At 47.5% G+C, this 23,850-nt stretch overlaps 1 protein-coding gene across 2 annotated transcripts in view; it reads right to left on the reverse strand.

Annotated features, from left to right (window-relative positions):
* Positions 1–1,359: 1,359 nt before the first annotated feature.
* Positions 1,360–23,850, reverse strand: part of u2af1 (U2 small nuclear RNA auxiliary factor 1) — a 93,632-nt gene continuing 71,141 nt past the window's right edge. The window contains exons 7-9 of one of the 2 annotated variants that reach the window (XM_072513047.1): positions 11,876–11,968; positions 10,433–10,516; positions 1,360–1,694 (exon numbers count right to left, since the gene is read on the reverse strand). In XM_072513047.1, coding sequence (XP_072369148.1) covers positions 1,556–1,694; positions 10,433–10,516; positions 11,876–11,968 — 316 coding nt within the window. In that variant the 3' untranslated portion in view covers positions 1,360–1,555. The remainder of the gene's footprint in view (positions 1,695–10,432; positions 10,517–11,875; positions 11,969–23,850) is intronic. The other variant, XM_072513048.1, reaches the window with a different exon arrangement.

The raw sequence follows: 23,850 nt of genomic DNA on the forward strand, positions 1-23,850 counted from the left end.
AATCTTGGACTTGACCCCTCCCCGTGCAGCTGGATCCTTGACTTCCTCACCAACAGACCACAATCTGTCAGGATAGGCAACAGCCCCTCCTCCACAATAGTCCTCAACACCGGGGCCCTGCAAGGATGTGTGATCAGTCCTCCACTGTACTCCCTATACACACATGACTGTGTGGCAAGATTTAACTCCAACTCAATCCATAACTTTGCGGATGATACGACTGTGGGGGGCCGCATCTCAATGATGAATCAGACTGCAGAAGGGAGATGGATCACTTGGTTGCACGGTGCACCGAAAACAACCTCTCTCTAAATGTCGGAAAGACCAAGGAACTGATCACCAACTTCAGGAAGCGCAGCACGACACACTCCCGTCTGCATCAATGGCTCTGAAGTGGAGATGGTCGATAGCTTTAAGTTCCTGGTGGTCACCATCACCAACAGTCTGCCCTGGTACACTCACGAAAGCCCAACGTCTCTACTTCCTACGGAAGCTAAAGAAATTTGGCATGTCTGCATCGACTCTCACAAACGTCTACAGATGTGCGATAGAGAACATCCTATCCGGCTGCATCACAGCCTGGAATGGCAACTGCTCGGTCCAAGATCACAAGAAACTGCAGTGTGGTGAACTCAGCCCAACACATCACACAAGCTTGCCACCCCCACATTGATTCTGTCTACACCTCCCGCTGCCTCAGGAAGGCTGACAGCATTGTCAGAGACCCCTCCCACCCAGGCATTGCTTTCTTCCAGACCCTTCCATCAGGCAGAAGGTACAGAAGTCTGAAGACCTGCACATCCAGACACAGGAACAGCTTCTTCGCCACAGCTACAAGAGTCCTCAACGATTTCCCCTCGGACTGATCTGTTCCCTGTAATAATAATCGCTTGTCACAAGTAGGCTTCAATGAAGTTACTGTGAAAAGCCCCTAGTTGCCACATATCAGCGCCTGTTCGAGGCGGCGCGCTGCTGGCATTCTTCTGCACTGCAAGCCAGCTATTTAGCCCATTGTGCTAAACCAGTCCCTGGTGAATAATAAGAACACTATTCACGACGCCCTATGCTGCTCTTGCTCGTGTATTTGCTTTGTTTGGCCCCTTGTTCCGCACTGTAACCAATCACGGTCTGTCGATGCACCATTTGTCAATGTTCTCCGTTGATTATTCTTTTTGTCTACTATGTACGTACTGTGTACGTACCCTCGGCCGCAGAAAAATACTTTTCACTGTACTTCGGTACATGTGACAATCAATCAAATCACAATGTAAAACAGGCCATCTTCCTCAATCTACTCAACCCCAAACATTCTGCAGAGTAAACTGGCTCAATCTCTCACACGTGAATACACACAAGAGGTGAGTGATAACTTGGAACTGGTACTGCAGGTCAGGTAGCATCAGCTCCATTTTTATTTTAAAAAGGTTTATTGAACATCAAAAGGAAACAGAACAGCGATTTTATTTTAAACTCAAACATAAAAAGTATTAAATTCCAATCATATGTTGCATGTGGTACTTCTAAATGAACTGTCATGCAGACTGATGCCACACCCTTAGAATCTTCCGGATCGTTCCCGATCCTTGGATCGCCTCCGATCACGGTCTCGGTCGCGTCCTCCACGGCCTCCACGCTCCCCACGTTCCCGTGACCTAGATCGCTTGCGCTCACGAGACCTTGATCTTGACCTGTGTCTGTAACAAAGCACAAAACCATCAAACACATTTCACAACTTGGTCTGCATCACTGTCCCGCCCCATGTCCCACAGCCCAGGAACAAGGAGGATACTGCGTGGCAGTACACTGAGAAATCCAAGATCATCACTCCCACCACAAACTGGTCAGTCACTGCCTCTTTCCTCATTCGCCTTCACTCAGCACTGCTCCCCTCCCACAGTCCTGAATTATTCCCAAACTACCATTGTCTCTTTCCACACCGCCGGAAGGGTGCGAAGGGCTTTGAAAGGGGGCAGAGGGGTTTACCAGAATGGCACCAAGGATGAGGGATTTCAAGAGAATGGAGAAATTAGTCAAGTCGAATTGTTTCCAGTAAAGCAGCGGTGGTTATGGGGAGTTAAGTGGTCAGAGGAAATAATGAGGACTGCTTCCAGACGCAGGAGGGTCAGTAATCAAAGCACAAAGAGAGGTAAATAACAGAGGTGAAATCTGCAAGATGCTGTGACCTCAAATGCACTGGATCACTTTCAATAATCACTGCGGAAAGGCGAGTGAAAACGGATTCAATAATCACTGCGGAAAGGGGAGTGGCAACAGATTCAATAATCACTGCAGAAAGGAGTGGAAACGGGGATTCAATAATCACTGCGGAAAGGGGAGTGGAAACGCGGATTCAATAATCACTGCGGAAAGGAGAGTGGAAACGGATTCAATAATCACTGCGGAAAGGGGAGTGGAAACAAGGATCCAATAATCACTGCGGAAAGGGGAGTGGAAACGGGGATTCAATAATCACTGCGGAAAGGGGAGTGGAAACGCGGATTCAATAATCACTGCGGAAAGGGGAGTGGAAACGCGGATTCAATAATCACTGCGGAAAGGGGAGTGGAAACGCGGATTCAATAATCACTGCGGAAAGGGGAGTGGAAACGCATTCATAATTCTTTACCTCAGAGCAGTAGAGGTTTGGCCGTTAAGGATTCCAGTTTGCGATAGATGGATTTGTAATCATTATGGGAATCGAGAGTTATTGGGATCTGGCGGGAAAGTGGAATTGAGGATAATCACAACACATCAATCACAATCCCTTTAAAAGGCAACCAGATTCGAGGAAACAAATGGCCAACTTCTGCTTCTACGTCTTATGGTAGAGTCGAGGATTCAATAATCACTGCGGAAAAGGGGAACAGCTAAACATTTGGAAGGAAAATTGGACGGCAAGTGAGAAAAGCAGAGCTGCAAGACTGACTCACAACTCTTTTGAACATCAAAGATGGGCACAAGTAACCAATAGGCTTCTTCAGTGCTCGATTCTATGAACTGCCAAATAACCCCGTATCAATCCAAACTAATCCCACTGCCTCGTTCTCTCCCCATGGCCCTGTATCACTCCACAAACTAATCCCATTCCCCCGTTCTCTCCCCATGGCCCCGTATCAATCCCCAAACTAATCCCATTCCCCCGTTCTCGCCCCATGGCCCTGTATCAATCCCCAAATTAATCCAACTGCCCCGTTCTCTCCCCATAGTCCTGTATCTCTCCACAAACTAATCCCATTCCCCCGTTCTCTCCCCATGGCCTTGTATCAATCCCCAAACTATTCCAACTCCCCGTTCTCTCCCCATGGCCCTGTATCACTCCACAAACTAATCCCACTGCCCCGTTCTCTCCCCATGATCTTGTATCAATCCCCAAACTAATCCAACTCCCTGTTCTCTCCCCATGGCCCTGTATCAATCCCCAAACTAATCCAACTGCCCCGTTCTCTCCCCATGGCCCTGTATCAATCCCCAAACTACTCCCACTGCCCCGGTCTCTCCCCATGGCCCTGTATCAATCCCCAAACTACTCCCACTGCCTCGTTCTCTCCCCATGGCCTTGTATCAATCCCCAAACTACTCCAACTCCCCGTTCTCTCCCCACGGCCCTGTATCACTCCCCAAACTACTCCCACTGCCCCGGTCTCTCCCCATGGCCCTGTATCAATCCCCAAACTACTCCCACTGCCTCGTTCTCACCCCATGGCCTTGTACCAATCCCCAAACTACTCCCACTGCCTGGTTCTCTCCCCATGGCCCTGTATCACTCCCCAAACTAATCCCACTGCCTGATTCTCTCCCCATAGCCCTGTATCACTCCCCAAACTAATCCCACTGCCTGGTTCTCTCTCCATAGCCCTGTATCAATCCCCAAACTACTCCCACTGTTTCCGCTCTCTCCCCATGGCCCTGTATCAATCCAAACTAATCCCACGGTCCTGTTCACTCCCCATGGCCCTGTATCAATACCCAAACTAATCCCACTGCCCCACTCTCCCCATGGCCCTGTATCAATCCCAAATTAATCCCACTGCCCCACTCTGCGGAGGGGAGGACAAGGCAGCCATGGCTGACGAGGGATGTCAAAGACAGCATAAAGGCTAAAGAAAAAGCATACAAAGTGGCGAGGATTAGTGGGAAACCAGAAGATTGGGAAGCCTTTAAAAGCAAGCAGAGGACAACTAAAAAGCAATAAGGGGGCAGAAGATGAAATATGAGAGCAAGTTAGCTAGTAATATAAAGGAAGAAAGGAAGAGATTTTTTTCAATATATAAAAGGGTAAGAGAGGGGCAAAATTGGGCCACTAGAAAATGTGGCTGGAGAAGTAATAATAGGAAACAAAGAAATGGCAGACGAACTGAATAGTTACGTTGCATCAGTCTTCACGGTGGAAGACACCAGTGGGATGCCAGAGCTCCAGGAGAACCAGGGGGCAGAGGTGAGTGCAGTGACCATTACGAAGGAGAAGGTTCTGGGGAAATCGGAAAGGTCTGAAGGTGGAGAAGTCACCTGGACCGGATGGACTACAACCCAGGGTCCTAAAAGAGATAGCTGAGGAAATTGTTGAGCCATTAGTGATGATCTTTCAGGAATCACTGGAGGCAGGAAGGGTCCCAGAGGACTGGAAGGTGGCGAATGTAACACCACTGTTTAATAAGGGAGGGAGGCAGAAGACGGGAAATTATAGGCCGGTTAGCCTGACTTGGGTCATTGGTAAGATTTTAGAGTCTGTTATTAAAGATGAGATCGCAAAGTACTTGGAAGTACATAAAATAGGACTGAGTCAGCAAGGCTTTGTCAAAGAGAGGTTGTGTCTGACAAATCTGTTAAGAGTTCTTTAGGAGGTAACAAGCAAGTTAGACAAAGGAGAATCAGCGGACGTGATTTATTTAGATTTCCATAAGGCTTTTGACAAGGTGCCACATAGGAGACTGTTAAATAAGTTAAGAGCTCATGGTGTTACGGGTAAGATCCTGGCATGGATAGAGGATTGGCTGACTGGCAGAAGGCAGAGAGTGGGGATAAAGGGCTCTTATTCAGGATGGCAGCCAGTGACTAGTGGTGTGCCTCAGGGGTCTGTGCTGGGACCACAACTTTTTACAATATACATTAATGATCTGGAAGATGGCACTGGTGCCAAGTTTGCAGATGATACAAAGATCTGTAGAGGGACAGGTAGTATTGAGGAAGCAAGGGGGCTGCAGAAGGACTTGGACAAGCTAGGAGAGTGGGCAATGAAGTGGCAAATGAAATACAATGTGGAAAAGTGTGAGGTTATGCACTTTGGAAGGAGGAATCTAGGCATAGACTATTTTCTAAATGGGGAAATGCTTCGGAAAGCAGAAGCACAAAGAGACTTGGGAGTCCTTGTTCACAATTCTCTTAAGGTTAATGTGCAGGTTCAGTTGGCAGTTAAGAAGGCAAATTCATGTCGCGAGGGCTATAATACAAGACCTGGGATGTACGTCTGAGGCTGTATACGGCTCTGGTCAGACCCCATTTGGAGTATTGTGAGCAGTGTTGGGCCCCGTATCTAAGGAAGGATGTGCTGGCCTTGGAAAGGACCCAGAGGTTCACAAGAATGATCCCTGGAATGAATGATTCCTGTACCAGCCTCCCCGAACAGGCGCCGGAATGTGGCGACTAGGGGCTTTTCACAGTAACTTCATTTGAAGCCCACTTGTGACAATAAGCGATTTTCATTTTCATGAAGAGCTTGTCGTCTCAGGAACGTTTGAGGACTCTGGGTCAGTACTCGTTGGGAGTTTAGAAGGATGAGGGGGGATCTTATTGAAACTTACAGGATACTGCGAGGCCTGGATAGAGTGGACGTGGATAGGATGTTTCCAGTTGTAGGAAAAACTAGAACCAGAGGACACCATCTCAGACTAAAGGGACGATCCTTTAAAACAGAGATGAGGAGGAATTTCTTTAGCCAGAGGGTGGTGAATCTGTGGAACTCTTTGCCGCAGAAGGGAGGCCAAATCACTGAGTGTCTTTAAGGCAGAGATAGATCGGTTTTTGATCAATAAGGGGATCGGGGTTATGGGGAGAAGGCAGGAGCATGGGGATGAGAAAATATCAGCCATGATTGAATGGCGGAGCAGACTCGATGGGCCGAGTGGCCTAATTCTGCTCCTATGTCTTATGGTTTTATGGTCTACTCTTCCCATGGCCCTGTATCAATCCCCAAACTAATCCCACTGCCCCGCTCTCCCCATAGCCTGCATCAATCCCAAACTAATCCCACTGCCCCCCTCTCTCCATTGCCCTGTATCAATCCCAAACCAATCCCACTGTCCCACTCTCTCCCCATAGCCCTGTATATATCCCAAATTAACCCCACTGCCCCACTCTCTCCCCATAGCCATGTGTGAATCCAAACTAATCCCACTGCCCCGCTCTCTCCCTATAACAACCCTGTATCAATTCAAACAAATCCCACTGCTCCACTCTCCCCATAGCCTTGTATTAATCTCCAAACTAATCCCACTGTCCCATTCTCTCCCCATAGCCCTGTATCAATCCCCAAACTAATCCCACTGCCCCCTCTCTCCATTGCCCTGTATCAATCCCAAACTAATCCCACTGTCCCGCTCTCTGCCTATAGCCCTGTATCAATCCCAAATTATTTCCACTCCCCGCTCTCTCCCCATATTCCTGTATCAATCCAAACTAATCCCACTGCCCCGCTCACTCAGCATATTCCTGTATGAATTACAAACTAATCCCACTGCCCCCGCTCTCTCCCCATGGCCATGTATCAATCCCCAAATACTCTCCACTGTCCGACTCTCTCCCCAGGGCCCTGTAAAAGTACCCAATTCTTTTTTCCCCAATTAAGGGGCAATTTAGCGTGGCCAATCCACCTACCCGGCTTTCCCCCATCTTTGGGTTATGGGGGGGATGACCCCGGCTGACACGGGGATAATCTTAAAACTCCACACAGACAGCGACCCCGGGTTGGGAGCGAACCCGGGTCCTCAGCGCTGTCAGGCAGTAGTGCAAACCACTGCGCTACCGTGCCCGGGATCAATCTCTAAACTAATCGCCCTGTTCCATTCTCTCCCCATAGCCTTGCATCAATCCCCAAAGTAATCTCACTCTCCCCACGGACCTGTATCAACCTCCAAACAATCCCACTCCCGTCCCACTCTCCCCTTAGCCCTGTATCAATTCCATACGAATATCACTACCCCACCTTCTCCTCATTGCCTTTTATAAATTTACAAACAAATACCACTGTGTCCCATGGCCCTGTATCATCCCCAAACTAATCCAACTACCCCACTCTCTCCCCATGACCCTGTATCACCCCCAAACTAATTCCACTGTCCCACTCTCTCCCCATAGCCCTATAACAATCCAAACTAATCCCACTACCCCACTCTCTCCACATAGCCCTGTGCCAATCCCAAACTAATCCCACTCTCTCCCTATAGTCTTGTCTCATCCCCAAACTAATTCCACTGCCCCGCTCTCTCTCCATCGCCCTGTATCAATCCCCAAACTAATTCCACTGCCCCGCTCTCTCTCCATAGCCCTGTATCAATCCCCAAACTAATCCCACTGCCCCGCTCTCTCCCCATAGCCTTGTATCAATCCCCAAACTAATCTCACTTCGCCCTATATAGTCATGTTGTATTTAAACTTTTTGCTAAAATGTGCACCTATTTGGCATTGCACAGTATTCAATGCTCCAATAAGCCTCTGTGCAAGGTCCATTCTTTCCACTTTCCATCCAGGGCGACAATGTTTAAAACATCACCCACTTATTTCTCAGAAGAATCAGTCATTCCCGATGGGCTCCATGCAAACTAAAACCCCCATTCAAACTCCTTTTAACCTTCTTGCTCCAGTGGAAACAGTCCCAGTATCTCTCTGCCCTCCTCATAACTCCAATTTATTATTTTGGCGTCATCCTGGTAAAGCGATGCTGTACTCTCTCTATGATCAAACGTTACTAAGGTCCACAGCTTAAGTCTTTGAATTGTGGCCTCTTACTATCTGGCAAGACCCTGACCTCCCATCACATAAACCAGGTTTTAAGAACAGTCCCTTTTCCAAGGGCACCCAGCTCCTCACACCCGTTCACAGAGACTCCTGACCTTATAGGGAATGGCGCCCCATTGTGCTCCTTCCCTGGCACCTACTCCCGAGACCAGCATTGCTCCGTGTCTAAATTCAAATCAGTATACAGCTGCAGAACAGTACTTGGCACAAACACAGTGCCCGGGTGAAATCAGGCGATTCCAAACCCAGACCCATTCCTGGTGCCTGACAGTCTGAGGCACATTCACATCTCTTGCTGAGCACCTGCAATTTGAGTGACTGGGAATAGACTGCTGTTGTGCAAAATGCAGCTTTTAACAGGACAATCCTGCTCAGTGCAGGGACTGAGGCTGTTGAGAGGACAGTCGTGCTCACAGTGCGGGCTCTGGGGTTCATTACAGGACAATCCAGCTCACAGTGAGAGGACTGGGACTGATTACAGGACAGTTCCGCGCTCAGTGCAGGGACCGGGACCGATTACGGACAGTCCTGCTCAGTGCAGAGACTGGGACCGATTACAGGACAGTCCTGCCCAGTGCAGAGACTGGGTCCGATTACGAACAGTTCTGCTCAGTGCAGAGACTGGGACCGATTACAGGACAGTCCTGCCCAGTACAGAGACTGGGACCGATTACGGACAGTCCTGCCCAGTGCAGAGACTGGGACCGATTACGGACAGTCCTGCTCAGTGCAGAGACTGGGACCGATTACGAACAGTTCTGCTCAGTGCAGAGACTGGGACCGATTACAGGACAGTCCTGCCCAGTGCAGAGACTGGGACCGATTACAGGACAGTTCTGCGCTCAGTGCAGGGACCGGGACCGATTACGGACAGTCCTGCTCAGTGCAGAGACTGGGACCGATTACGAACAGTTCTGCTCAGTGCAGAGACTGGGACCGATTACGGGACAGTCCTGCTCAGTGCAGAGACTGGGACCGATTACGAACAGTCCTGCTCAGTGCAGAGACTGGGACCGATTACGGACAGTCCTGCTCAGTGCAGAGACTGGGACCGATTACGGACAGTCCTGCCCAGTGCAGAGACTGGGACCGATTACGGACAGTCCTGCTCAGTGCAGAGACTGGGACCGATTACGGACAGTCCTGCCCAGTGCAGAGACTGGGACCGATTACGGACAGTCCTGCTCAGTGCAGAGACTGGGACCGATTACACGACAGTCCTGCTCAGTGCAGAGACTGGGACCGATTACAGGACAGTCCTGCCCAGTGCAGAGGCTGGGAACGATTACGGACAGTCCTGCTCAGTGCAGAGACTGGGACCGATTACGGACAGTCCTGCCCAGTGCAGAGACTGGGACCGATTACAGGACAGTCCTGCTCAGTGCAGAGACTGGGACCGATTACACAACAGTCCTGCCCAGTGCAGAGACTGGGACCGATTACGGACAGTCCTGCTCAGTGCAGAGGCTGGGACCGATTACACGACAGTCCTGCTCAGTGCAGAGACTGGGACCGATTACGGACAGTCCTGCCCAGTGCAGAGACTGGGACCGATTACGAACAGTCCTGCTCAGTGCAGAGACTGGGACCGATTACGAACAGTCCTGCTCAGTGCAGAGACTGGGACCGATTACAGGACAGTCCTGCCCAGTGCAGAGACTGGGACCGATTACAGGACAGTCCTGCCCAGTGCAGAGACTGGGACCGATTACAGGACAGTCCTGCCCAGTGCAGAGACTGGGACCGATTACGGACAGTCCTGCCCAGTGCAGAGACTGGGACCGATTACGGACAGTCCGGCTCAGTGCAGAGACTGGGACCGATTACGGACAGTCCTGCTCAGTGCAGAGACTGGGACCGATTACGGACAGTTCTGCTCAGTACAGATCTGGGACCGATTACGGACAGTCCTGCCCAGTGCAGAGACTGGGACCGATTACGGACAGTCCTGCTCTGTGCAGAGACTGGGACCGATTACAGGACAGTCCTGTTCAGTACGGACCTGGGACCGATTACAGGACAATTTTGGTCAGTGCGGGGACGGAGGCTGAGTGTAGGACAGTCGTGCTCACAGTGCAGGGACTGGGGCTGATTACAGCACAGTCCCACTCACAGTTGGGACAATGAAAGGATCAAAAAAAAATAATCAAAAATAAAGATATTAAAACAGAAACTGGAATAAGAAAGGCAATCTGGTTGTGAAGTCTATCCACCCAGTGCATTACTGATTGATGAATGAAGCACTCCCCTTCCTCATCGCTAAACCCCCCATTCCACGTACCACCCACTATCCGCTTTCAGGGCACTGATCTCCCATCCAGCCCAAAGCCTTTCTCAAACCACGTGCTTCTCACTAACTAGAATGGAATTAGTCTGATACATGTCACTGACGTTCAGACTGGAGAAGTAGGATTGTACTCACCTGATGGCAGCCATTAAGTGTTTTGGGGTGATGGTTAGCAGCCGTTTGTCACCAGACGAGGTCACACGGCTACCCTGCTGCTGGCTGAAATACATGGGAAACGGTGAGGCATTTTTCGTAAAAAAAACAGCAGTAATTATACTGGGAATGGAGGTAGGCTTGGTGCGTGCAGAGAAAAAGACTTGGGGCTACAGGCTCACAGAGCTTTAAGGGCACCTCGCCAAGTGGATAAGGCTGTGGAAAAAGCTAATAAAATTTTAGGTCTTATCACAAGAGGTATAGAATAAGAGATAATTCTGAGCCTGTAAAGCACCTTAATACAAAATAATAACACTCCAGTTTAAAATACTACATGCAGTACTGGGCTCCACCCTATCAGATATACTGAGATTTGAGAGAGGGTACAGCACAGACTTGCTGGGATGCTGCCTGGTCTGAGCAGAAATATACAAAGATACTCAAAACCTGTTTTTTTTCTCATTCAAATCCAGATTTTTCAGGCAATTTGTTAGAAGTGTCTACAATTTATGGAAGTATGGTACAGCGCAGGTAAAAGCAGACTGTTTCCACTGACTGAGGGGTATAGAATGAGGAGCCAAGTTTAAATGCAAGAACAATTTCTTTAGATTTGTGCCAGAGAATTCTCTTTCCAGGATTAGTTACTGGGCAGGTAAATGAAGGCCCATGGGCATAAGATTTGTAAATGTTCTTCAGACTTCTTATTCAAGTGGGAAGTAACCATAGATGTCGGTGGGTTGTGCAGTTTGACCCATTTCCAATTATTTCTATATATTTATTAAATTTTAAACATGGTAGGAATCTTTAGTTAAATTAAAGACCAGGAATTCCATACATTTAAAGACTTGCATTTCTATAGCGCCAATGATAACCTTGCTGTTGTAAAGTACTAAACAGCCAAATTGTTTTTTTTTAGGGTTACTCAACATTGTAATGTCAGAAATATTGGCAGCACTGAAGAGGCATGAAGCAATAAAGAATAAGTGACATTTCTGCACAGGATAAAGTGATGGGGACAGGAACAGTTTGATATCCCAATCTTTGCACAGCTGCACTCTATGAGCTGGTGTGGGAGGAGACAAGGTGGAGAAATGGGGTGTTAACAGTTCAATAATAGGATTTAAAAGCAGTGCACAGGATTTCTAGCCGACCAGTTTTCAGCCACCAGGAGATACTATCCTGAGATAATTGGGTGAAAAAAGGCTGCAAATCCAAACTGCATAACCTGACCGACTGGGCAAGAGGGTTTTGCGTTTGACTGTTCACCAAATTAGCTGAAACCTGCCTGAATAAAACATGGGGTTTGTGATAGAGAAGAAACCACTGCCAAGACCAGCAGCTTTCAAAATCCCTCAGCTCCCAGAGCTGAACATGATTAAAAAAAAACAGATTTTACATCCAGCCACTGAAACAGTCAAAACTGACCTCTTACGACGCCGTCCGTACAGCTCCCGACGTAACTCCCGGGAAATCGGCTTCAGATGCATGAAGTTGCAAAATCCTCCTCTTGTGCACTCGCTGCAGAACAGAGCAAAGAATAAACAGCTTGCTAAAATGGAAAGGGCACCACTTGCTGAAGGCTTGAATCCTTCCCCAAGTCCTTCTCTTCCCATCAAAGAAAAGGAAAGTACAGCACAGGAACAGGCCCTTCGGCCCTCCAAGCCTGTGCCGACCATGCTGCCCGTCTAAACAAAAATCTTCTACACTTCCGGGGTCCGTATCCCTCTATTCCCATCCTATTCACGTATTTGTCAAGATGCCCCTTAAATGTCACTATCGTCCCTGCTTCCACCACCTCCTCCGGCAGCGAGTTCCAGGCACCCACTACCCTGTGTAAAAAAGCTTGCCTCGTACATCTACTCTAAACCTTGCCCCTCGCACCTTAAACCTAAGTATTACGGGTAAGGCAGATGAACTTAGAGCTTGGATTAGTACTTGGAACTATGATGTTGTTGCCATTAGAGATCTGGTTGAGGGAAGGGCAGGATTGGCAGCTAAACGTTCCAGGATTTAGATGTTTCAGGCGGGATAAAGGGGGATGTAAAAGGGGTGGTGGAGTTGCGCTACTTGTTAGGGAGAATATCACAGCTGTACTACGGGAGGACACCTCAGAGGGCAGTGAGGCGATATGGGTAGAGATCAGGAATAAGAAGGGTGCAGTCATAATGTTGGGGGTTTACTACAGGCCTCCCAACAGCCAGCGGGAGATAGAGGAGCAGATAGGTAGACAGATTTTGGAAAAGAGTAAAAACAACAGGGTTGTTGTGATGGGAGACTTCAACTTCCCCAATATTGACTGGGACTCACTTAGTGCCAGGGGCTCAGACAGGGCAGATTTTGTAAGGAGCATCCAGGAGGGCTTCTTAAAACAATATGTAGACAGTCCAACGAGGGAAGGGGCTGTACTGGACCTGGTATTGGGGAATGAGCCAGGCCAGGTGGTAGAAGTTTCAGTAGGGGAGCATTTCGGGAACAGTGACCACAATTCAGTAAGTTTTAAAGTGCTGGCGGACAAGGATAAGAGTGGTCCTAGGGCGAATGTGCTAAATTGGGGGAAAGGCTAATTATAACAATATTAGGTGGGAACTGAAGAACCTAGATTGGGGGCTGATGTTGGAGGGTAAATCAACATCTGACATGTGGGAGGATTTCAAGTGTCAGTTGAAAGGAATTCAGGACCGGCATGTTCCTGTGAGGAAGAAGGATAAATACGGCAATTTTCGGGAACCTTGGATAACGAGAGATATTGTAGGCCTCGTCAAAAAGAAAAAGGAGGATTTTGTCAGGGCAAAAAGGCTAAGAACAGACGAAGCCTGTGTGGAATATAAGGAAAGTAGGAAGGAACTTAAGCAAGGAGTCAGGAGGGCTAGAAGGGGTCACGAAAAGTCACTGGCAAATAGGGTTAAGGAAAATCCCAAGGCTTTTCACATGTACATAAAAAGCAAGAGGGTAGCCAGGGAAAGGGTTGGCCCACTGAAGGAGAGGCAACGGAATCTATGTGTGGAGCCAGAGGAAATGGGCGAGGTACTAAATGAATACTTTGCATCAGTATTCACCAAAGAGAAGGAATTGGTAGATGTTGAGTCTGGAGAAGAGTGTGTAGATAGCCTGGGTCACATTGAGATCCAAAAAGACGAGGTGTTGGGTGTCTTAAAAAATATTAAGGTAGATAAGTCCCCAGGGCCTGATGGGATCTACCCCAGAATACTGAAGGAGGCTAGAGAGGAAATTGCGGAGGCCTTGACACAAATCTTTGGATCCGCACTGTCTTCAAGTGATGTCCTGGAGGACTGGAGAATAGCCAATGTTGTTCCTCTGTTTAAAGGTAGCAAGGATAATCCAGGGAACTACAGGCCGGTGAGCCTTACGTCAGTGGTAGGGAAATTACTGGAGAGAATTGTTTGAGACAGGATCTACTCTAATTTGGAAGCAAATGGACGTATTAGTGAGAGGCAGCATGGTTTTGTGAAGGGGAGGTCGTGTCTCACTAACTTGATAGAGTTTTTCAAAGAGGTCACAAAGACGATTGATGCAGGTAGGGCAGTGGATGTTGTCTATATGGACTTCAGTAAGGCCTTTGACAAGGTCCCTCATGGTAAACTAGTACAAAAGGTGAAGTCACACGGGATCAGGGGTGAGCTGGCAAGGTTGGTACAGAACTAGCTAGGTCATAGAAGGCAGAGGGTAGCAATGGAAGGATGCTTTTCTAATTGGAGGGCTGTGACTAGTGGTGTTCTGCAGGGATCATGCTGGGACCTTTGTTGTTTGTAGCATATATAAATGATTTGGAGGAAAATGTAACTGGTCTGATTAGTAAGTTTGCAGACGACACAAAGGTTGGTGGAATTGCGGATAGTGATGAGGACTGTCAGAGGATACAGCAGGATTTAGATTGTTTGGAGACTTGGGCGGAGAGATGGCAGATGGAATTTAGTCCAGACAAATGTGAGGTAATGCATTTTGGAAGGTCTAATGCAGGTAGGGAATATGCAGTGAATGGTAGAACCCTCAAGAGTACTGAAAGTCAGAGATCTAGGTGTACAGGTCCACAGGTCACTGAAAGGGGCAACACAGGTGGAGAAGGTAGGCAAGAAGGCATACGGCATGCTTGCCTTCATTGGCCGGGGCATTGAGTATAAGAATTGGCAAGTCATGTTGCAGCTGTATAGAACCTTAGTGAGGCCACACTTGGGAGTATAGTGTTCAATTCTGGTCTCCACACTACCAGAAGGATGTGGAGGCTTTAGAGAGGGTGCAGAAGAGATTTACCAGGATGTTGCCTGGTATGGAGGGCATTAGCTATGAGGAGCGGTTGAATAAACTCAGTTTGTTCTCACTGGAACGAAGGAGGTTGAGAGGAGACCTGATAGAGGTCTACAAAATTATGAGGGGCATAGACAGAGTGGATAGTCAGAGGCTTTTCCCCAAGGTAGAGGGGTCAATTACTAGGGGGCATAGGTTTAAGGTGCGAGGGGCAAGGTTTAGAGTAGATGTATGAGGCACGTTTTTTTTTTTTTTTTATACACAGAGGGTAGTGGGTGCCTGGAACTCGCTACCGGAGGAGGTGGTGGAAGCAGGGACGATAGTGACATTTAAGGGGCATCTTGACAAATACAAGAATAGGATGGGAATAGAGGGATACGGACCCAGGAAGTGTAGAAGATTTTAGTTTAGTCGGGCAGCATGGTCGGGGCGGGCTTGGAGGGCCGAAGGGCCTGTTCCTGTGCTGTACTTTTCTTTGTTCTTTGTTGTTCTATGCCCCCTAGTAACTGACCTCTCTACCCTGGGGAAAAGCCTCTGACTATCCACTCGGCGGTCTATGCCCCTCATAATTTTGCAGACCTCTATCAGGTCGCCCCTCAACCTCCGTCTTTCCGGTGAGAACACACCGAGTTTATTCAACCGCTCCTCATATCCAATGCTCTCCATACCAGGCAACATCCTGGTAAATCTCTTCTGCACCCTCTCGAAAGCCTCCACATCCTTCAGGTAGTGTGGAGACCAGAATTGAACACTATACTCCAAGCGTGGCCTAACTAAGGTTCTATACAGCTGCAACATGACTTGCCAATTCTTATACTCAATGCCCCGGCCAATGAAGGCAAGCATGCCGTATGCCTTCTTGACTACCTCCTCCACCTGTATGGCTCCTTTCAGTGACCTGTGGACCTGTACACCTAGATCTCTCTAGTCAATACTCTTGAGGGTTCTACCATTCACTGTATATTCCCTACCTGCATTAGACCTTTCAAAATGCATTACCTCACATTTGTTCGGATTAAACTCCATCTGCCATCTCTCCGCCCAAGTCTCCAAACGATCTAAATCCTGCTGTATCCTCGGACAGTCCTCATCGCTATCCGCTATTCCACCAACCTTTGTGTCGTCTGCAAACTTAATCAGACCAGTTACATTTTCCTCCAAATCATTTATATATACTACGAACAGCAAAGGCCCCAGCACTGACCCCTGCAGAACACTAGTCACAGCCCTCCAATAAGAAAAGCACCCTTCCATTGCTACTCTCTGCCTTCTATGACCAAGCCAGTTCTTTATCCACCTTGCCAGCTCTGCCCTGATCCCGTGTGACTTCACCTTTTGTACTAGGCTACCATGAGGGACCCTGTCAAAGGCCTTACTGAAGTCCATATAGACAACATCCACTGCCCTACCTGCATCAATCATCTTTGTGACGTCTTCGAAAAACTCTATCAAGTTTGTAAAATAATCAAGTTTAATTTCCCTACATTAGGTTTGAAAGTTCTCCTTACTTTACTTGTCTTTGCTCCTAACAATTTCTAAAACCCAATCAAACCATTTGACATTAAAAAAAAAATGTTTTAAAATTTTTTATTTTTTTTATAAAGAGTGCCCATTTAATTTTTTCCAATTAAGGGCCATTTTGGTTTGCCAATCCACCCACCTACCCTGCACATCTTTGGGTTGTGGGGGTGAGACCCATGCGACACGGGGAGAATATGCAAACTCCACATGGAAAGTGACCCGGGGCCAGGATCGAATCCGGGTCCTCAGCGCCGTGAGGCAGCAGTGCTAACCATTGAGTCACAGTGCCGCCCTCGGGAGTGCGCCCTGGGTGCTCCGGTTTCTCCCACAAGTCCCGAAAGACTTGCTTTTTGGGTGATTGGACATTCTGAATTCTCCCTCTGTGTAACCTGAACAGGTGCAAGAGTGTGGCAGCTAGGGGCTTTTCACAGTAACTTCATTGCAGCGTTAATGTAAGTCAACTTGGGACACTAATAAGGATTATTATTTAGAATTTAAAAAAAACAATTATGGGATGTGTGTGTCTGGCAATGTCAGCGTTTATTGCCCACCCCCAATTGCTTGAGCAGGTGGTGGTGAGCAGCTTTGTTGAACCGTTGCAGTCCCTGCAGTGTAGGTACACCAACTGTGCTGTTAGGGAGGGAACTGCAGGATTTTGACCCAGCGACAATGAAGGAACGGAGAAATATTTCTAAGTAAGAAACGCACCGCAAAATGGGATGGTGGAAACAGATTCATCAGTAGTCTTCAAAGGCAATTGGTGAATACCTGAAGAAATAAATTGCAGGAATAGGAGGGTGGGGGATTGGGACCAACTGGATTACTCTTTGAATGAGTCGGTACAGACCTGACACAATTATCCCCGAATCCAATGACGTGCTACCCTGTCAATAACCTTCACTCCATCACAAAGTCAGTAATGGGGAGGTTCACGAATGAGATAAGGGGCCGGTTTAGCTCAGTGGGCTAAATAGCTGGCTTGTAATGCAGAACAATGCCAGCAGCGCGGGTTTAATTCCTGTACCGGTCTCCCCGAACAGGCGCCGGAATGTGGCGACTAGGGGCTTTTCACAGTAATTTCATTGAAGCCTACTTGTGACAATTAAGCGATTATTATATTTATCCTTCTTTAAACGTTTTTAAGAAAAAGATAGATAAGTTTATAAAGAATAAAGGGATTCGGGGATATGGTGTACGGGCCGGAGAGTGGAGCTCAGTCCACAAAGATCAGCCATGATCTCATTAAATGGCGGAGCAGGCTCGAGGGGCCAGATGGCCTACTCCTGTTCCTAGTTCTTATGTTCTTATGATTGTATAGTGCTCAGTACCATCCGCAACTTGTCAGATACTGAAGTCTGCCTGCTTGCTGAAAAGCCCTAGACATTAGCTTTGGGTTTACAGGTGGCAAGAAACATTCACAACATGTAAATGCCAGGCAATGTCCATCTCCAACAAGAGAGAGTCTATCCATGACATTCAGTGCCACTACCATCACTGGATCCTCTGCTGTCAACATCATGGGGGTTACCATTAACTAGAAACTCAGCTTGACGATCCACATAAACGCAGAAATGACAGGTTAGAGATTGGGAGTTCTAACAAGCTTGTCCACCAAAGCACAAGTCAGAAGTGTGATGGAATATTCTCTAGTTGCCTAGATGAGTGCAGCTCCAATAGTACTCAAGCTCAACACCAGCCAGGGTGTCATCCAACCTGCTCGATCAGCAGCCAAGCCACTAGTTTCAACTTCCTCTTGCTAAAACATGGAATAGAATTTACAGTGCAGAAGGAGGCCATTCAGCCCATCGAGTTGCACCGGCCCTTGGAAAGAGCACCCTACTTAAGCCCACACCTCCATCCCATCCCCATAACCTAGTAACCCCACCTAACCTTTTTGAACAAGGGCAATTTATCATGGCCAATCCACCTAACCTGCACATCTTTGGACTGTGGGATGAAACCAGAGCACCCAGAGGAAACCCACGCAGACACGGGGAGAACATGCAGACTCCGCACTGACAGTGACCCAAGCTGGGAATCGAACCAGAGACCCTGGAGATGTGAAGCAACTGTGCTAACTGTTCCGCCCATAATCCTGCACCACCAATCAGTGTGCATCATCTACAAGATGCACTGCAGCAGCTCAGCAAAGTTCTGGCAGCACTTTCCAACAATACAGCACAATTTACAAAATAAAATGTCCCAATGAGCAGATTATTGAGTCACACAGGGAGGAATTAGGTGGATAGACAAAAGCTTGATTAAAGGTGTTTTTTTTTTCTTATAAAGCAAGGCTAAGAGGTTTGGCATGGCTACCAATGGTATTGCGATTAAAATTGGGCAGGCTACAGAGGACAAAATTAGAGGAACATAAACATTTCAACAAATTTTGGGTTTGAAGATTTTACAAATAATTAATGGAGAAGCCAGGGCAGGGAAATTTGAAAACAAGAATGTGAATTTTAAAATTGAGCCATGCTTAACCAGGAGCAAACATAGGCCAGTGAGCACAGGGGTATAGACGATAGGTGAAGAGGACTCGGTGCACCGTAGGACTTGGGCAGAGGTTTGGATGACCTCAAGATTATGGAGAATAGAATGTCTGCACACATTGCAACCCACACCTTGCCCTCGACGCCCCCCGCCCGAGTGAGCCCAGCAACAGCAAACATGGGAGAGAAATGGTCTGTGAATGGAGGAACAGCTCCATGCAGAATCTTCCATTCAAATTTATTTCTTTGATTGGCATTTTAAACACTGGGAGAATCAAAGCGGCTTAGTGGGCCACATCTGACTGGACAAGCCTGATCTGCAAGATACCCGGCAGCAACTCACCAAGACTCCTTCGACAGCAGAGGAGGCAGTGGCATTCTCACTGGACTAGTTACCCTGAGACACAGGGTAACTGGGTTCGAATCCCACCACGGCAGGTGGTGAAATTGGAATTAAAAGCCGAATGCTGACCCTGAAACTATCGTCGTCAAAACCCTTCTAGTTCACTAATGCCTGTTCGAGAAGGAAATCTGCCGTCCTTACCTGGTCTGACCTACAGATCCACAGCAAAGTGGGTGACTCTCAAATGCCCTCTGATAAGGAGAGCAGTGAGGGGTGGGCAATAAATGCTGGCCCAGTCAGCATCCAATAGAATAGAACATTACAGCGTAGTACAGGCCCTTCGACCCTCGATGTTGCGCCGACCTGTGAAACCACTCTAAAGCCCATCTACACTATTCCCTTACGTCCATATGTCTATCCAATGACCATTTGAATGTCCTTAGTGTTGGCGAGTCCACTACTGTTGCAGGCAGGCAGGGGCATTCCACGCCCTTACTACTCTCCGAGTAAAGAACCAACCTCTGACATCTGTCCTATATCTATCTCCCCTCAATTTAAAGGTATGTCCCCTCGTGCTAGACATCACCATCCAAGGAAAAAGGCTCTCACTGTCCACCCTATCTAATCCTCTGATCATCTTGTATGCCTCTATTAAGTCACCTCTTAACCTTCTTCTCTCTAACGAAAACAGCCTCAAGTCCCTCAGCCTTTCCTCATAAGATCTTCCCTCCATACCAGGCAACATCCTGGTAAATCTCCTCTTCACCACATCCTTCCTATAATGTGGCGACCAGAACTGCATGCAATACTCCAAATTCAGCCGCACCAGTTTTGTACAGCTGCAACATGACCTCATGGCTCAGAAACTCAATCCCTCTACTAATAAAAGCTAACACACCGTACACCTTCTGAACAACCCTATCAACCTGGGTGGCAACTTTCAGGGATCTATGTACATGGACACCGAGATCTCTCTGCTCATCCACACTACCAAGAATCTTACCATTAGCCCAGTACTCTGTATTCCTGTTACTCCTTCCAAAATTAATCACCTCACACTTTTCTGCATTAAACTCCATTTGCCACTTCTCAACCCAGCTCTGCAGCTTATCTATGTCCCTCTGTAGCCTTCCGCACTGTCCACAATTCCACCGACGTTAGTGTCATCCGCAAATTTACTCACCCATCCTTCTACACCCTCCTCCAGGTCATTTATAAAAATAACAAACAGCAGTGGCCCCAAAACAGATCCTTGTAGTACTCCACTAGTAACTGGACTCCAGTCTGAACATTTCCCATCAACCACCACCCTTTGTCTTCTTCCAGCTAGCCAATTTCTGATCCAAACTGCTAAATCACCCTCAATCCCATGCCACCGTATTTTCTGCAATAGCCTAGTGGGGAACCTTATCAAATGCTTTACTGAAATCCATATACACATCATCAACTGCTTTACCCTCGTCCACCTGTTTGGTCACCTTCTCAAAGAACTCAATAAAGGTTTGTGAGGCACGACCTACCCTTCACAAAACCGTGTTGACTATCCCTAATAAAATTATTCCTTTCTAGATGATTATAAATCCTATCTCTTATAATCCTTTCCAAGACTTTGCCCACAACAGAAGTAAGGCTCACTGGTCTATAGTTACCGGGGTTGTCTCTACTCCTCTTCTTGAACAAGGGGACAACATTTGCTATCCTCCAGTCTTCTGGCACTATTCCTGTAGACAAAGATGACTTAAAGATCAAAGCCAAGGGCTCAGCAATCTCCTCCCCAGCTTCCCAGAGAATCCTAGGATAAATTCCATCCAGCCCAGGGGACAAATCTATTTTCACACTTTCCAGAATTGTTAACACCTCCTCCTTATGAACCTCAATCCCGTCTAGTCTAGTAGCCTGTATTGCAGTATTCTCCTCGACAACATTGTCTTTTTCCTGTGTGAATACTGACGAAAAATATTCATTTAGCACCTCTCCTATCTCCTCGGACTCGACGCACAACTTCCCACTACTGTCCTTGACTGGCCCTCTCTTACCCTAGTCATTCTTTTATTCCTGACATACCTATAGAAAGCTTTAGGGTTTTCCTTGATCCGACCTGCCAAGGACTTCTCATGTCCCCTCCAGGCTCTTCAGGTCCTACCTGGCTAACTTGTAACTCTCAAGCACCCTAACTGAACCTTCACGTCACATCTTTACATAAGCCTCCTTCCTCTTGACAAGTGATTTAACTACTTTAGTAAACCACAGTTCCCTTGCTCGACCACTTCCTCCCTGCCTGACAGGTAAATACTTATCAAGGACACGCAGTAGCTGTTCCTTGAACAAGCTCCACATTTCAATTGTGCCCATCCCCTGCAGTTTCCTTCCCCATCCTATGCATTCTAAGTCTTGCCTAATCGCATCATAATTGCCTTTCCGCCAGCTGTAACTCTTGCCCTGCGGTATATACCTAGTTCATTACCCAGTACCAAATCCAATGTGGCCTCACCTCTTGTTGGCCCATCTACATACTGTGCCAGGAAACCCTCCTGCACACATTGGGAAAAAACTGACCCATCTAAAGTACTCGAACTATAGCGTTTCCAGTCAATATTTGGAAAGTTAAAGTCCCCTATAACAACTACCCTGTTACTTTCGCTCCTATCCAGAATCATTTCTGCAATCCTTTCCTCTACATCTCTGGAACTTTTCGGAGGCCTATAGAAAACTCCCAACAGGGTAACCTCTCCTTTCCTGCTTCTAACCTCAGCCCATACTACCTCAGTCGACGAGTCCTCATCAAACGTCCTTTCTGCCACCGTAATACTGTCCTTGACTAACAATGCCACACCTCCCCCTCTTTTACCATCTTCCCTGGGCTTACTGAAACATCTAAACCCCGGAACCTGCAACAACCATTCCTGTCCTTGCTCTATCCATGTCTCCGAAATGGCCACAACATCGAAGTCCCAGGTACCAACCCATGCTGCAAGTTCACCCACCTTAGACACAAGTGAAATGTGGAACTTGTTCAAGGAACAGGTGCAACGTGTCCTTGATATGTATGTCCCTGTCAGGCAGGGAAGAGATGGTCGAGCGAGGGAACCATGGTTGACGAGAGAGGTTGAATGTCTTGTTAAGAGGAAAAAGGTGACTTATGTAAGGCTGAGGAAACAAGGTTCAGACAGGGCATTGGAGGGATACAAGATAGCCAGGAGGGAACTGAAGAAAGGGATTAGGAGAGCTAAGAGAGGGCATGAACAATCTTTGGCGGGTAGGATCAAGGAAAACCCCAAGGCCTTTTACACATATGTGAGAAATATGAGAATGACTAGAGCGAGGGTAGGTCCGATCAAGGACAGTAGCGGGAGATTGTGTATTGAGTCTGAAGAGATAGGCGAGGTCTTGAACGAGTACTTTTCTTCTGTATTTACAAATGAGAGGGGCGATATTGTTGGAGAGGACAGTGTGAAACAGATTGGTAAGCTCGAGGAAATACTTGTTATGAAGGAAGATGTGTTGGGTATTTTGTAAAACTTGAGGATAGACAAGTCCCCCGGGCCTGACGGGATATATCCAAGGATTCTATGGGAAGCAAGAGATGAAATTGCAGAGCCGTTGGCAATGATCTTTTTGTCCTCACTGTCAACAGGGGTGGTACCAGGGGATTGGAGAGTGGCGAATGTCGTGCCCCAGTTCAAAAAAGGAACTAGGGATAACCCTGGGAATTACAGGCCAGTTAGTCTTACTTCGGTGGTAGGCAAAGTAATGGAAAGGGTACTGAAGGATAGGATTTCTGAGCATCTGGAAAGACACTGCTTGATTAGGGATAGTCAGCACGGATTTGTGAGGGGTAGGTCTTGCCTTACAAGTCTTATTGAATTCTTTGAGGAGGTGACCAAGCATGTGGATGAAGGTAAAGCAGTGGATGTAGTGTACATGGATTTTAGTAAAGTTCTTGATAAAGTTGCCCATGGTAGGCTTATGCAAAAAGTAAGGAGGCATGGGATAGTGGGAAATTTGGCCAGTTGGATAACGAACTGGCTAACCGATAGAAGTCAGAGAGTGGTGGTGGATGGCAAATATTCAGCCTGGATCCCAGTTACCAGTGGCGTACCGCAGGGATCAGTTCTGGGTCCTCTGCTGTTTGTGATTTTCATTAATGACTTGGATGAGGGAGTTGAAGGGTGGGTTAGTAAATTTGCAGACGATACGAAGATTGGTGGAGTTGTGGATAGTAAGGAGGGCTGTTGTCAGCTGCAAATAGACATATATAGGATGCAGAGCTGGGCTGAGAAGTGGCAGATGGAGTTTAACCCTGAAAAGTGTGAGGTTGTCCATTTTGGAAGGACAAATATGAATGCGGAATACAGGGTTAACGGTAGAGTTCTTGGCAATGTGGAGGAGCAGAGAGATCTTGGGGTCTATGTTCATACATCTTTGAAAGTTGCCACTCAAGTGGATAGAGTTGTGAAGAAGGCCTATGGTGTGCTCGCGTTCATTAACAGAGGGATTGAATTTAAGAGCCGTGAGGTGATGATGCAGCTGTACAAAATTTTGGTAAGGCCACATTTGGAGTACTGTGTACAGTTCTGGTCGCCTCATTTTAGGAAGGATGTGGAAGCTTTGGAAAAGGTGCAAAGAAGATTTACCAGGATGTTGCCTGGAATGGAGAGTAGGTCTTACGAGGAAAGGTTGAGGGTGCTAGGCCTTTTCTCATTAGAACGGAGAAGGATGAGGGGCGACTTGATAGAGGTTTATAAGATGATCAGGGGAATAGATAGAGTAGACAGTCAGAG

This window comes from Scyliorhinus torazame, chromosome 8 (assembly GCF_047496885.1).
Source record: "Scyliorhinus torazame isolate Kashiwa2021f chromosome 8, sScyTor2.1, whole genome shotgun sequence".
Classification (NCBI taxonomy): domain Eukaryota; kingdom Metazoa; phylum Chordata; class Chondrichthyes; order Carcharhiniformes; family Scyliorhinidae; genus Scyliorhinus; species Scyliorhinus torazame.